At 36.5% G+C, this 16,554-nt stretch overlaps 1 protein-coding gene across 1 annotated transcript; it reads left to right on the top strand.

The window, feature by feature from the left end:
* The first annotated feature begins 7,302 nt into the window (after window positions 1-7,302).
* pax9 (paired box 9) lies at window positions 7,303-15,873 on the top strand. The gene is made up of 4 exons (XM_053633341.1): window positions 7,303-7,857; window positions 8,466-9,098; window positions 11,237-11,376; window positions 14,901-15,873. Exons 1-4 carry the CDS (start codon window positions 7,854-7,856, stop codon window positions 15,153-15,155), a joined length of 1,032 nt encoding a protein of 343 aa, XP_053489316.1. The 5' UTR covers window positions 7,303-7,853; the 3' UTR covers window positions 15,156-15,873.
* Window positions 15,874-16,554: the final 681 nt, after the last annotated feature.

The raw sequence follows: 16,554 nt of genomic DNA, 5'->3' as shown, positions 1-16,554 counted from the left end.
ATTCATTTATACCTGAGGGCATTTTAGAACAGCCAATCCAGTAGCATGTTTTTGGAAACCAGAGAATCGGCAGGGTGTAATTTACTATATAGTCTAAATTAATACATTTGTCAGAGGTCGTCAGTTAATTACGGCAATTAAAACAGGTTATGGAGCACTCCATATCTGGTCTATTGGTATCATTCAGTCAGTAGGGTATCAGAGCATATGGATCAAATGTCGATCAAACAATAGAGTTTTGCGTTTACATTATCCTGCCTTTTGCCACAAATTGTTTTTGGATCAATTCACCTGGAATCAGACACCATATAGCGGATGTTTTGACATGCTCATCTGCAATATCTGGCCCTGTGGAACAAACAGATCAACCTCTATGGATCTGTTTATAGCTCCCTTTTCATCGGACACATTCACTTGCCACATTTGAACGTTTAATGAGAAAAATAGACTGTAAAATAAAATGGCCTGTTATAGCCTACTGTTCTAATGCACATGTTCTAATTGTTCTTAAACTGTTTCACATTTGAGTATTATATTAATATAAAAATATATATTAATACAAATTCTTTCACGTATTTTCACATACAATTTGGTGGTAATAAATCCATACAACTATGCAGTAGTACACAAACAACGGTAGATGGCGCTGTATCTCCATAAAATACACAAGTAGGTTGGATTAGCCTATTTTAATCTCGAAAATACTTTTTTTATTTAATTTTCGCGTGATTCAGATCGTGACAAGGAACTTTACACAGTTGTGAAATGTTTTTGTTAACACTGTCAAAATGTCTCTGTCAACAAACCAAAACAAATTCCCACTGTTATAATGACATTTTTTGTTTTTCATAGCTATAGGCTAAAAATGATGGACATGGCCCCGGTTTTAAGACACATTTTCCCTGAAATTCTGTCTTTCCTAGTTTAAAACCAATTGCTTTTTGTAAATACACCCAACGACAGAACTGAAATAATGGGCATGACGAGTCACAATCAAAACACCTTATAATTTCAATGAAAGCAACTATATTGTGCTTTTCTGATTGGAAAATACAGGTATATTGTAGTGGAATGTAATCTTTAAGTCTAATGAAGTCCATGTGGTAGGACTAAGAACTGTCAGTGTGATCGATGCTTAAAAGAGTCGTAAATATTGTTGCTTTTGTGCGTCTGAAGCGAAATAGCGAGCTGGCCCCGCAAACAGCCGTACACACGTCGTTAACCTGCTGTCCTCCTCATTACGGCTGGGTTTAAGTTACAGGAGCAGTCAACCTTTGAGAGGTGTTAACCTGCAAAGCCGTTTAATGGTGTCAATCCTGTTTAGAAGATAAAGGTTATAATCATCAGTCATCCAGTGATCCTTTAAAAACTTTATAGCAAGACCCTTGTCAGAATAATGGCTGCCTTAAATTTTAGACTACTTCAAATATATAGGATACTGGACCAAACATTATTTTCGACCTTTTATCGTTAAGTAGTAAATAGTATAATGTATATAATAATACATTTTAAGCAACCGAGGAATCACTATGCCATACAGATTATGGAGAGTTTTCAAGGGTTCTTCAAGAGTTCATTGGATAATTAAAGGTTCTACTTGGTGCCCTTTCTGGTACTCTTTTATCCAGTCTCATGTACGGTTCTATAAAGACCCTATAAGCGTTCCTCTAAAGGGACGACCGACGAACACTTAAGAGTTCTAAATTGCAATAGTGTAGCCATAGCAATTATTTTTTTTTACTAAATCCATAGCCTTTAAGTAGTTTATCTTACTTTGACAATGAGCACCCATACGTTTGCTTTAGTTCATTAGAATATGTTTTTAACAGAGCAAAGGCCATCGGTGTGGTGTAGGTTATTTACATGAAAAGCCTGTAGTAAAATTTAGAGGCAGGCTTGTTATTGCAATGCTTTCATTGACGCTCTGAGGACAGGTTTGTCACACGTTTCTCTTTATTTTATTTTTGGCGGGGGAAGGGGGGGTCAGTGTTAATTATATTAACTGATCATAGTTAGATCACTAGCTTTTATAAAATGTATACTCATATTTTTTACTATACAATTTATCGATTTTTTTTCAGTTTCCGATCTTACATTAAATTAGATCTTGGCGAATCTTTAACGAACACGTGGCCAAAATAAAACAGAACATGGCCAACAACTACGAGCAGTTATTATGGTATTGTTAATAAAAACCTGGCAAAATCTGTTACAGCACCGGCTGCATTAGACAATCTGGCAATCTTAGACCATTTCATAGACTAGGCCATTATGCCATTTGGTGTAATAACGACATTATCGATATAAAATGTTTAGAATTTAGAATTGATTATGTTAAATAATAAACTTGACATTATCATGTTTATCATTTTTTTCAAATGTGATTTTCCATTATATATTGTTAAAATGAGTAAATTTATAGTTAGTGCCCGTTAAATATATGTATAAATTTGATTTATCAAAATGAGTTATCATTATCTCAGCTAATTAATTTCATAGGAAAGATCATTGTGGGCTATAAAGACAAAGACGCATGAAAATAATTGTAATTGTTTTTTTTTATTTGAAAATATTATCTGACTGTCAATTTCTGCATATTTAACACTATCTCATGTTAAATTGTAAAACATTCTTTACTAATCCGTAGTATAGGATTATTATATACATTTGATTTTATAAATAGGCGATTATTTGTTATGTATATTAAAAAATACCTTTCTGTAAAACGAAACAACTAAAAACCGGCAAATAGTCGATATAAGCAGATGTTATGTAGCTGTTAAACGACTAATGAAATGATTGGTAAACAAAGTCTGCATTGAGCTTTTACATAGCCTACGTCTGCAATTTTTGAAACTGCTTCTTAGTTTTTTAGTTTTTCTAAGTTTGGTGAATCTATATCGATCATATCATTGACAGGAAATAAAACTAACAAACACACAAACAATCAAATAAACAAAAATGTAGCATCATTTATTATTCTATCGGATGTCCTTAAAATTGACATATGTCTTTTCCTAGATACAGTATCGTATAGCAAAGCATAGCTATGTTATTACATTTTAATGTGTAACAAGGAACTGAAATAAACATGGCTAAAAGACCCTCTTGTTGAAGTCAAGATTGTAAAAAGCCAGTGTAGTCTATGAAAAACAGGTTAAAATCCCTGAAAATGGTTGCGCACTCAAAAATTCTTCAATATGTACTCCTCGACGCAAATGTAAAACAAGACTCGCTTATAAAACAGAGGTGCTGAGAAAAGAAAAAAAATTTCCCAGTAGGCCTTGCGTGTTATTGCATCCCGTATAAGACAAACCCTACTGTTTGATAGGAATATAGCCTATGGTGTAATTGGTTACAGGCAATGCCAAAATGGCATACGTGCTTGATGTCAACTGATCGCCCATTGAGCTATTTATTTATTTATTTATTTATTTAAAATTTTCACCAGTTTTTTTAAACACCAGTCTGTTTTCTACACTATGCCCAAATTTAACGTCTGTTTCACTGGTATAGTAGGAAGCACAGAATGACCCAGTCTCAGATTCAGCCAAGCCTAAAATCTAGTCTTCACCAGAATAAAACTAAAATACTAACCTTCCACCAACGCGAGCCCTGTCTTTCGTAGGAAAGGTCAAGCAAAAATAATCCACCGCTTATTATTATGTACAACAAAATAAAAGTTTCGAACAGTGTTCATTTGAAAAGTGAACGCGTTAAAAGTGTGAAAATTGTGTACGCGTTAATTCAGGTGCTAATTCAACACTGAACATTTTGCTGCGACGGAACAAGTTCCAGACATGTTCTTATATTACATGCTATAGCTATCTTCGAGGCAATTATGTTCTATATGTCTCAGGTACCGTCATGCCCCACTGCGTTATAACGGCAAGCTGTAGTAAATCTGCTAACACAGAAATTTAGAACAGATTTTTTTTGTGTGTCCAGCCAAATGCGTTGAAGATAGATAATGGACAATACACAATTCAGTGTCTATTTATGAAGTGATTTTGTGTACGAGAACCATAATAAATATATTGGTTATTGTAGTATTGGCTACTTATTTCTGCTTAATTTACAGCCTTTGTACTGACTGATGATTGGAGAATCTTTTGCGAGCACAAATTCTACTGTACATGTATCTGTATCCGCTTTCAGAAGAAACTCTGAAAACGTAAATCCCAGCTTCATGAAATTCCAGCTGCTGTCGCCTGTTCTCTAAAGTAATGACATCACCACGTGCTCTAGACATGATATACAACTGAGAGACAATTGATTTCCTAATTTTGTGTTTTGTTAATCCCTTTTCCCCCGCATTCTCCGAGGCTGGCTCAAAGTGACGTAAACCACCTTAATGCACAAAGTCATTACCATCAGAGCATTGGATGAATTCAAGATGAATGGTCGAAGAGGGAACAGCCATCAAAGCGCGCACAGTGCATCAACATAAATTCAAAAGTCCCCTCGGAGCGGTATTAGACAGGAATCCATATCTGAGTCATGAACTTATGACGGACTTTTTTTTTCCCTGTTTAATCAACAAAGTTTGGACGTTCGTCCCTGAAAAACGATTACTGCAGTGTTGACATTGACTTTAAATTTACTTTAAAGGGCATACTGTTACGATCGGTTTGAAAAGAAAGTATTTGTGCATTTAGGAATTTCTAGGTTTTCTGACAATGTAGAGGATTTGAATCTATGGCAAATAAATAAATAAATAAACAATGACCTTATAGCGTTTAGGCTACTGCTTCCATTCTTTCTGTTGTTAACACAGCGGAAACGCCCTTTAATGCGATGTTAAGTGGCAGTGGAGTTTCTCTTGTTTGTCGGGTCGCTAGCGTAACATAATCGCTGTCAGTGCGACTTTTGATGGTATTCACCAGACAGAAGAGAATTTTTAAAAATAAAATTACTTATTCATGGAGCTATATAATACTGTTGAACTAGAAAACCATCGCAATGTAAAAAAAAAACCCAGTTCTTCTGATTCAATAAACTTAAATCAGTTTGATAAATCAACTACGATAATTAATTCGATAAGCCCATAGTTCTGGTCAACCATTGCAGTACAGAATACGGGTTGTTTCGTTGATAAAAGTCCATTTATTGCTCCAGGAATAGCAGAGATTGTAATAAATGAATAAGAAAGCACAGAATATGTCAAACATAGCAAGAAGAAACCATATTACCTATTTACATATTATCTAAATTGCTATTCTCCTGTTCAGGTTTATTATTATGGCCTAGCGTCTGTTATACATTGTTTAAAGATGAATAATCATATCACTCCGCCAATAGCAGCCTGACAGTTTAGACTTTGTAATCTAACTACCACTATAGGCTCGAGTTGTAAATGTGTAAACTGGGCTACTGCGCTGTGTAAACTCGCCTCCACGCCGCATCACCTCACTTTCCTGTTCACATCAACACACACGTCCAACGTTATCTCACTGAATTTAGAACACAACTCATACCGAGAATGTGATTATTTACAAAATTACTCTTGACATTTGTATATCTGGTGGCATCAGATGCGTCATTTTGCCGAGCTTCCTCTTATTGTTCTAATACGAACACAATGAGGAAGAACTTGTGCTGTTGAGAACACACTGGTGTTACAGTAGTGATGATCACATTTGTAATGGGTATAAACTGTAATGTGTAGTCACATTACAGCTGTCGGTAAATGGTAACCTATCGGTAGAAGTACTGGCATTACGTGCGCTGAATTTGTTCGCTGATACATTCTAAGCTATTACACGTTATTTAGATAATTCGTATATAAACTATTTCACCACATTATTTGTATAGGCCTACGTATACACACTCTATATTACAGTATATATTATATTATATGTATATATCATTGCATAGTTTATATAGCCTACTACTGCTACTACTAACAACAACAACAACAACAACAACAATAATAATAATAATAATAAAAAAAATAATAATAATAATAATAATAATAATAGCCTACGTGCGAAAGTAAACGATTGACATTTGTACTTTGTGTATTTTCAATCAATACGAAAAACATCTTTGTTTTAATGCAAAAGCTTACTGCAAAGCCTAAAAATGAAGAAACAGCTGGCAGTCACTTTCATATGCTTCTCTGCGCTTCACCACCGGTGGCTGCAGCTTTAATTTCCCTTAACCATTCATGCAAATTAATCTCTCTCTAATAACACAAACGTTTACAAAACTAAGATCTTTTAGAAGCTCGTTTGAGGCCTAAGATCGGTGTCATTTAAATAACTACAATCTCATGATTATTTCTATCTTGAGGCTTGCCAGCTCTGAGTTATCCTAAAGCTATATATGAAACAGATCTTATGTTCCTACTACGTTATGTCACTCTTTTCAGAAGAGCAAAATAAAATGTGTAAATTGGCCAACCTAAAACAACACACTAGCTACATATTGTGTTTCACCTTAACAGTTCTAAGAGAGAAACGCTTAAAACTATTTTGAGAGCACAACATGTGACGGTTACAACTGCCCTCATTTAGCGCAATAAAACAGATTAATGAAAAAAAATAATTAGCCTACAATTAATAAACAAATGTAGCGCTTTAGAAATATTGAAGATTATTAAATAAGTAAAGGTGTACCTGTCTGTGCCCACTAGAGTGTAAAGTGACCCGTGAAAAAGACCTGCTTAGACGGGAAAGAGCAAATCAAACAGCGATAGAAGCCGTGAAAATGTTCCCTTGGGTAAACAGGAAACAGTGATACAAATGACTCAAGAGCATCTTAGGCTCCCTATGCAAAGACTTTCAGACTGTTCAAATAGAATGAAGTGCATGCGAACAATAGCCTCCTACACCTGACACCAGGGCCTCAGAAAGACCTCTACACTGCACCATGAGCTGTCCGAAAGAAAAACAGTGGCACTGATCAAAACAGGAAACAAACAATATCAAACAGAGAAAAACAAAACAAAACAAAAAACCCACACTGCATTTGCGTTAAATGAACTAACAACTGTATAACGAAACTTTGTTTGATGCTGGAATATGATATATGAAAACATTTTAATAGCCTAATAAATAAATTATCAATAGAAATGGAAATATTAATTTAGCATAAGAAGAATCAACAAAAACAAAATTCTGTCAGTCATATCTAAGGTGAAAATTTATAGCTTCAGATAAGGATTTAAGAAAAAAAAAAGTTAAACCATGTAGAATATTCACAGATTGCAGCTGGTGTTCATGATTTGTTTTTATATAACGCTTCTTTATTAAACTAAATTTCAATTAATTTTAGTGCAATCTTCCTATGAATTGGGTGACAGTCAGTCCTATAGGAAAATGTCATATTTGTCGTTTTAAAAAATCAATATTTATGTTAATTTGTGTCAACTTTTCAAAAACTCTTTCAGTCTCAGTCTGATTTGTCACCTTTAAACATGCTTCTAAGGACAGAATTACAACTCTTACAATTTTTAAGTCACTAAATAAATTCGATACGCTGCATTATTTCCAGTTGAAAAGAGGAAAACTGAGCACTGTGCCGGCTTGTCATGTCAAACTTCTTCAACCAATAGCTGAACAGTGTAGTGTAAAGACGAGTGGTGATTGGACGGCTTGTCTTTGGTTTGGAGAAAAGTTTGTAAGGCCGTCCCATCACAGACGCGGATTGAAATGTAAGCCTGTCCTCCTTGCCATCAGGAAACACAAGGCGATTTTGCCTCCCTTACAACTAATCGCTATCGTATCTGCGTCAGCCGATCGATTTTTCCCCGTTTCGACTGCAGGCCTTTAGAGACCTAAACTGGAACCGAAGCTGTTCAGAGGACATCACTGTTGGGGTTTCTGTTTGTCATCGGAGGCGTACGCGCAATGGGTAAGAACAAGAGTGGGTCTTTTTCCTCCTGAATACGGAGCCTTTGTAAACAATCCGTCCAAGATTATAGTGTCATGAGATGGAGACTTCAGATCGCATGATAGCCTAAAGTGATTCACTTTCACAGTACCCGTAAAATGGCGTTTTACCGTTGAGGTATTCACACACTCACTTGTTTAGTGTTCCTACGACTGTGGTAGTAGTAGTAGTAGTAGTATATATATATGAATGTGCTATGTGCTTTATTTGGGCAAACGTATCATTTTGATAGCTAATTATAAACAGTGTTAGAATACGTTACAGAATGTGTAATGGACGCGCGTTAGTAAACACACTCCTGCATTAGACCATGCAATATTAGACTGTACGCCAGTCCTTTACTGTCAGCTATGATGTGATGTAAAACAAATGTGGAGATGGGACTGCTCCATACATTACACAAGTCGTGGTTAGGTTGGAAATTCAAGGCCTTTATTTAAGGCTTGATTACACTTTAGATTTGATTAGGCTGTTTGTTTGTCGAATCGCCAATCTAACAACAACCAGCGTTTAACGCATTCTGTGTTTCGATAAAAAATGTAACACTTTTTGGTTCCTTTTCTTACTAGAACCAGCCTTTGGGGAGGTGAACCAGCTCGGCGGTGTATTTGTAAACGGAAGACCGCTACCCAACGCCATCCGCCTCAGGATTGTAGAGCTGGCACAGCTGGGAATCAGGCCGTGTGATATCAGCAGGCAGCTGCGGGTCTCTCATGGCTGTGTGAGCAAGATTCTGGCCCGCTATAACGAGACGGGTTCTATTCTGCCCGGCGCTATCGGCGGCAGCAAGCCGCGAGTCACCACCCCTACCGTAGTCAAGCACATTAGGACTTACAAGCAGCGGGACCCGGGCATTTTCGCCTGGGAGATTCGGGACAGACTGCTGGCCGATGGCGTGTGTGACAAATTCAATCTGCCCTCTGTCAGCTCGATTAGCCGGATCCTGCGCAACAAGATCGGGAATCTGTCGCAGCAGAGCCAATATGAGCCGAGCAAGCAGACTTCTCACCCTCAGCCGCAGCCCACGCTGCCCTATAACCACTTATACTCTTATCCGACTCCGATCGCAGCCACAGGGACTAAAGTACCAACTCCCCCTGGCATGGCCGCTCTTCCGGGACATATGGCTATGCACAGAATATGGCCCTCTTCTCATTCTGTCACAGATATACTTGGCATTCGATCAATAACGGAGCAGCAAAGTAAGCATACTCTCAGTTTTTGGTAATGGAAACTACATTTTATTGCCTCAGTTAACTTAATGTGTGTGTGTGTGTGTGTGTGTGTGCGTGCGTGTTTGTGTGTGTGTGTGTGTGCGTGTGTGTGTGTGTGTGTGTGTGTATACGATGATTTGGTTAGCAGAGAGCAGATTATAAAAGTTACAAACTATAGCCTTCAGTGTCTTAACAGCACTATAACACTGTGTAAATGAAATACCGCATTTATGCACAGAGTAGAAGAGAGCTTATATAGAAATAAGGCAGTTCATATCGGGAAAATGGCCTTGTGATTATTTTCAGATATTCCTCATACGTGCAGTCGTAAAAAATACTTCATTTCAGTTTAATTCATATGGCTGAATACATATTTTAAAACAAATGGCCGAGTGGATGGCAGTAATATTAAAAGCGGGTAAACGACGAGTCAAACAACTGAGAGAAAAGCAGAAATCAAATGTGGTGTTTGAAGTTTACATAATTAAAAAAACAACTGAGACTACACTGCTTGTTTGAGATTTTTTTAATCAACTTCAAGTATGCATAGAGGTAAAATATATTCAGATGTCACAGCACATTACAGTCACGTCACTGTGGTTGAACGATGTAATGGTAATTTAAATAAATAAAATTATATATATATATATATATATATATATATATATATATATATATATATATATATAATATAGCCTAGCATGTACGGCCTCTCAAGTATAACTATATGAATTACACTGAGACGAAAAAATGACCGCGTTGAAATTCAGCGATAATTTTTGCAAATTGATCTTTTGGCTGAAGACAGAACAGGTTTGTGAAATGTAGCTACTGTCTCGGGTCCCTTGTGATTACAGAAGCATGTGCGTCTTCCCAAAGGCCGCAGTCCATGTAGCTCACATTTAATCAATCTAATCAGCACGACTCTTTTCAAAGGCGACGCAGATATTCGTACCGAACAAGAAATACCAGCGAAGAATGTGTTCTCAAAGGCCGACTTTATAAACAATTTATGCGTTTCCAAATGATTCGCAGATGTTTGCGGCAGGTTCTGAAAGCTGGAGTAAAGTACACTATGTGGAGTGAGACGTTTTAGTACTGAGACTACTGCTTCACAATGCAGTTCATTTATTAATAGCTACATGTAGGCCTGACAAAAAATCATCAGAGTGATTTAAGACATATAGAAAAATTAACTTTAGTTTGTTTATCAGTTGGAGCACAGACCTACATAGGTTTGTACAGCCAAAACACACACACTCACACACACACACACACACACACACACACACACACACACACACACACACACACACACACTGCAGAATCCTCAGTTCTGAATGAACACCTACGGCGTTGAATTAACACCTACAGCGTTCATTTCTGTGTGTCCAGCTGGAATTATATAAACACTGCAGGTGTTAATTAAACACATTTTTGTCTGTCTTAATTGCTGTAAAATAATAAGAATACACTGATCTCGTGAGGGGGAAACGACAAAACCATTCTTACTATACTCCCCCCCCCTCTTTCTCGTGTTACAGACCTGGTGGCCTTCCTTTTCCAATTTCAACCTTTACAAAGCATGTATAATATAATATCCATCACGGACAAAACGAAAGCGGTTAGAGTAAATCTAATTTGGCCTCACAGGAAGCTCAGTAAATGTTCCTGGTCATTACACGAAAGAAGCGCCTTCTATTTCCACTATGCTGCAAGCAAAGGCAAGGTTTGACCAGCGCACCACACACGCACACACACACACACACACACACACACACACACACACACACACACACACTCACTTGAAACAGTATATAGCAGAACATTTCAGCAGTCCACTTTACAACAGCAGTATCCTTGGGGGCTCATCCATTCATCAGAAAACATTAATTGAATATTTAACAGCCAAGCTTAAAATGGCGTTGTGCTCAGTGCAGAAAAGGTAAAACACCATAATATGACAGATGTAAGAGCAACTGCTTTTCCTCTAAATTCAGCGGCCTGACGAACAGGAATTGGATAGCGGGACTGGGATTATATACTGGAGCTGAAGCTGTTCTGCTGGAGCCCACGTGTGCCCTCTCTCACTGCCATCTTCCTTGTCTGTGTTTTGCCCCCCTCAGTTAGTGACAGTGCGTCCTTTCCGAGCGCCAAACTAGAAGAATGGAGCGCAATAAACAGGAGTAATTTCTCCTCAGCGAGCTCTCCACTAGTCAGTGGCGTGGATAAGCCTCACTTAGAAGCTGACGCGAAATGCTCACAGGTAAAAAACAACAACAAAAAAACAAACAAACAAAAAATTATAGAAGAAGAAGAACATACTATAAATAATTAATCCTCATTTTAAAATGAAAGAATAAAATACAGTTGTGAAAAAAGCGGTCAATTCTATCAGAAGGCCTACTCACTAATAAACACAGACAGAATGTGCAGTGTGTGTGTGTGTGTGTGTGTGTGTGTGTGTGTGTGTGTGTGTGTGCGTGGGTGTGTGTGTGTGTATAATTATGTGCGTCTCCTCTATGACCTAGACCTATCCCTAGAGACCTTGCCTCAGACAGGGATGCTACATTTTAGACACCTATATTATTATTATTATTATTATTATTATTATTATTATTATTACTGTTGTGAATTATTATTATTATTATTATTATTATTATTATTATTATTAATAATAATAATTAACCTAACCAATCAGTCACAAGCATTGATGCATGTGCCCGATTAAGTTTAATCCTAATCTGTACGCTATACTGTCTATGTACTTAATGGCCTAAATGTATTTTAATACCGTACAATCTAATATACGCTTGTGATTAACTCTGCTTGTCAGTATCAGTGCAAAAACGCATTTCCACATCATCACAACATATTAAATAACCCTGGATTATTTAATAACTAATGCATTTTTAAATTATTTAATATACTCCTTAGTTTAAAGAAGAAGACTATTTATTTGTTGCTTTTTTACTGTTTAAAAACGAAATTTTGCATCCTTGTATACATGAGTTTACCCTGGGCGTAATTTCTCTGATGAATTTTGATGAACAGTTGAATCACTTTTCTGACTTTCAGTGAAAATTCTACCAGTGAAGGGAGTTATTCGTCATTATTTTTTTTTTATTATTTTTTTTTCAAGACAAAAACATTTTGTTAAAGTTGTTAAAATATATATTTATAATATGTATTTATAATAGTCCTAGCATACTGGCTGTTTCATTTTAAATATTGATTAAATGTTGTATTTATGTATAATTTTTATTATACATGAACTCACTGAAAAGCTAAGCACTTCAATACCCACTGAAAGTGATTTTTTAAAAAAAGCGGTTTAAATAGCTCTGTCGTCTTTTGGGGGATGAAGAGGTGCGTTTCTTCTCCAGCTCTGTTTGTCAGTTGTTCCAGCAATATTAAACCAGGCGGCACACACACACACACACACACACACACAAACAAAAACGGCAAAAATGAAGGCGCTGTTTTAAACCAGAAAAGAACCAAATTCTGATTGTTTGAATGTCGGTCACTGATTGTGCTCATGTCCGTAGCAGTTGTCGTCTCAATGAAAACGAGTGTTTCCGTGTGAATTTGTGCAATCTTATTTAGTATTATTTATACATTTGTTATGAGTCCAAATGCATATGGTTTTTCGCCTTTTATCACTTTTCCCCCGCTCCGATTCACAGCGCAGTATCAGTGCCGCGAGTTGCGCGCGTGTGTCAGGATGGTTTGTAGCCTTTTGCGCGGGCGCGCGATTTCACCTCAGTTGAACGCTATCATTAGTACTCCAACACAGGTGGTGTATTATTTTGATAAAAGCTACTACTTAGTATGGGACTGTGCAACGCATGTGGGTTTTGGAAACGGGAATAATACAAATACTAATACTAACAACAACAACAACAACAACAATAATAATAAAGAAGAAGAGAAGCCGGATTGATGACGTCTGTCACTGATGGGAGGAGAGAGGCACTGAAACGCCGTGAGGCAATTGATTAATCGATTATTACAGGAGATTAGAGGTTTATGTCTCGTGGAATACGACGGAATAAATCTTTATTACCGGCGCATGAGCGCTGCCTAGACTCCCAGGCCATTATGACTCTTCAGAATAAGTGACTTCAAAGTCTAATACTTGTCTACTCCCTATGGAGTTATGCTATGCAACCTTAAAAAGCCGCTAATCCCGTAGTCTGGGGATGATTTTGACGATAAATGACCTGATATTACGAATAAACCTGGATTTAAACACTTTTTTTTGTCGGTGGGAAAAAAGCGAGCGAATTGCTAAATTATTCTTAATTAAGTCTAAGGGGAATTATGATGTATGATGATGATGATGATGATGATTATTAGGCCTATTATTATTTTAGTCTATTATTAAATATATCAGTATATGTTATTAATTAATATAATATATACAGTTGTATTATTACTATATGTATTATTATTATTATTATTATTTTTTATACATTACTGGGTCTACATCACATTTAGTTTCCAAAAAGCATCGTAAAGTTCAGCTCGTCATCTGGTAGAAAGAGTGTTCAGGGTGATGCTCGCTCTACCATGTAACGATAAACGTGTGCTACCATGCTTTTGGGAAACCAAGCATAACAAAACAAACAAACAAACAAACAAACCCCAACATCCCTCTGAACATTAACATTAATATATGAAAATTAATTATAAGAAGAAGAAGATAGCATCTGCTCATTTAACAACGAAGAAAAAAATCCTTGTATAATTTCATCAATAATTTTTCGAAAGAATGTAATAAATTATTATTATTATTATTATTATTATTATTATTATTATTTGATCTCGTAAACTTGTGTATCAACTCCTTGTATTTTATTTCTTCAGCTGCAACTTTAGTAGCTGTTGGTTATTACCTGAGAGAAAGCAAGCCAGGTTGTTTAAAACACATCGATAATTTTGCTCATAATTTTTTATATGCTTGTGGGCTTATGTAGCAAGCCTATATGCTTGTTCTAGTGCCTGTAGGCATTTGTAGTAAGCCTATACGTATGGCTTATATTAATTTCACGATTACAGTAAGGCACTGAAAATCCCCAGAAAGTCCTCTGAGAAATGTGAGGAAATGGTTGACAAGAAATTTAAGTCTAAATCAGTGTGCAGCTAGTCTAACATAAAAAATTAAATTAAATAAAAAACAATCAGAATAGTCTGCTCTGTTTCATTCTAATTTGTTTAATTGGTGTGGTTTTCTTACATGCAGGAAAGTTTAATTTGAACTTATCAAGCAATGCATATGTGTGTTTTTAACCAGATGTTAAATGTTGCCATCAATTAATTATATTTCTGAAATTCATCTATAGATCCAGATTGCTCACCTAAGTAAGCTCTCTTTGAGCACTATTTGTAGGTGAAGGGTGAAAAACAATTGGCCAGGACTTATGGGTAAATCATAGTCAAATCCAGTGGCATAAATGATATTTCATCAATGGAGAAGTTGAATTAGAGAGCTCATAGTTTCAAATATGGATTGAAAAAAAAAATAATTTCAGATATGCTTTGAAAATCCTATCCTAAACATTCCTCTTATTGTTTCTATATAGCCTTTCTGTTTTCCATAGAAAATCTTATGTCATTTAGTATTCTTTATGTTTCATTCTGATTAAAATTCTACATCCAAGCCTCTGACTCTAGTCTTTTGCTGTTTAGTCATTCTTTCTCATTCTTATAGGTGATGATAGGTTATCTCTTGCTGTTTGTCTGGTCACTCTCACTTATGCCTCACCTTGACTCTCTCCCACACAGATGCCGAATGGATTGCCCACAGTGAACAGCTATGTCACAGCTCCCAGCATCCATCCCTACCATCCTCCCACCCAAGTGTCGCCTTACATGGGGTACAGCGGCACCACGTCGGCCTATGTGACCGGCCCCACATGGCAGCCACCCAGTGGCAGTGTTCACTCTCCCCACAGTTGTGACATCACTGCCCCGTTGGCTTTCAAGAGTATGGCAGCCGCCCGGGACTCTATGCACCCTGTCACTGCCTCTGCTGTCTGATTTAGAGCAGGAGGACAGCATATGTGGGACAGGACTTCCCGGAAAAGCCAATGCTGGATGGACTAATGTCAGCCCTCTGATATATTTATGAATGACTTGCCTGAGGAGTCCAGCTCTTCCCTGGTTTAATCCCCACAGACTCTATGTTTGCTAGTGAGTGAGTGAGAGAGAGAGAGAGAGAGAGAGAGAGAGAGTCAGTGCTAGTTCTTTCTGTCCATGGTGCAGAGGAGAGTGTCCTCATAGACCATGTTGCAGATCAGAGCAGATTGAACCTTCCTCAACGAAAGGATTTCTTGCTAGCTCAACTTCAGTAATGTTCTTTCTGTGAATATATATACTGAATAAGCATTATGTAAAAGAACTGGTCAGTCAGCAGTTAAGTGTTTCAGGGTGTTATTAATAACTAAAGTTCAGATGTTTTGCTTTTGTTATTGTCACAATTTGATAAAAATACCATTTTTAGGATACCAATTTCACTTCTCTTCTATTGTATACCAGAGCTTTTGGGAGAAGTTATTCCATTTATTTATTAGTCTGTAAGGTACGTTGAATGCTGTGCAATTATTACACATCAATGCAAGCAGAGCCAGTGTGAGACAGTGATGCACATTCTGACATCACCGGCATTCATTCATACTACATTAATGACCAGTGAAGCTGCACACTTCCAAAGGTTGCACAATGAAATTGAATGTATCTTATTAAATGAGACAAATGACAGACCTCAATTTATGGATTATTTTTTCAAGTGTTCCTCGCCATATACAGATTATTATTATTATTATTATTATTATTATTATTGTAGTGGTAGTAGTAGTAGTAGTAGTAGTAGTAGTAGTAGTAGTAGTATTATGGAAAATATAATAGTATACTTTAACTAAATATAAAGTATGCATATCAAATCCCATATTTGTGATACTATCAAATTTTTAAGTGAGCCAATGTGCTATATTGTCTATTTCTAGTTTTAAAGTTCACAGTTTATCAATAAGCAAATTAAGTTGCAACGTGGTAAACATTCATATTGGTCTGATGCTGGTAAGCTGATTTTATATGACAGGAAATATGTACTGACATCACTTTTGGTTTCAGTGACCAAAAAAGTATTTCAATGTCATTGTTGTTCTCTCTGATTTGTTCCAGATATTGGCAGCTACCTTGAACTAGGGCCTTAGTTTAGATTTTTAAGCAATCACAGATCATCGTTACAGACATTGAACGTTTGAATTAAAGTATTTCTTTTTTTAGAGCAACTTTAAACAAACTAAACAATATATCTTTTTTCACGTTCTCCAGAGCTCCCAAACACCAGCATGTATACTGTATACATGTTGTATACAAAAACATAAATCTGTCATATAAGGGGTTTGATTATACCACAATATAACCACAAATCATA

This window comes from Ictalurus furcatus, chromosome 9 (assembly GCF_023375685.1).
Source record: "Ictalurus furcatus strain D&B chromosome 9, Billie_1.0, whole genome shotgun sequence".
NCBI lineage: Eukaryota > Metazoa > Chordata > Actinopteri > Siluriformes > Ictaluridae > Ictalurus > Ictalurus furcatus.
The sequence above is the reverse complement of the archived record's forward strand: the minus strand, read 5'-3'. Positions and strand labels throughout refer to the sequence as shown.

Excerpts from the sequence above, each read along its gene's own strand:
- pax9 (XM_053633341.1), top strand. Across the intron at positions 9,099-11,236 it reads ATCAATAACGGAGCAGCAAA|TTAGTGACAGTGCGTCCTTT; the intron begins GTAAGCATACTC and ends TGCCCCCCTCAG. Across the intron at positions 11,377-14,900 it reads CTGACGCGAAATGCTCACAG|ATGCCGAATGGATTGCCCAC; the intron begins GTAAAAAACAAC and ends TCTCCCACACAG.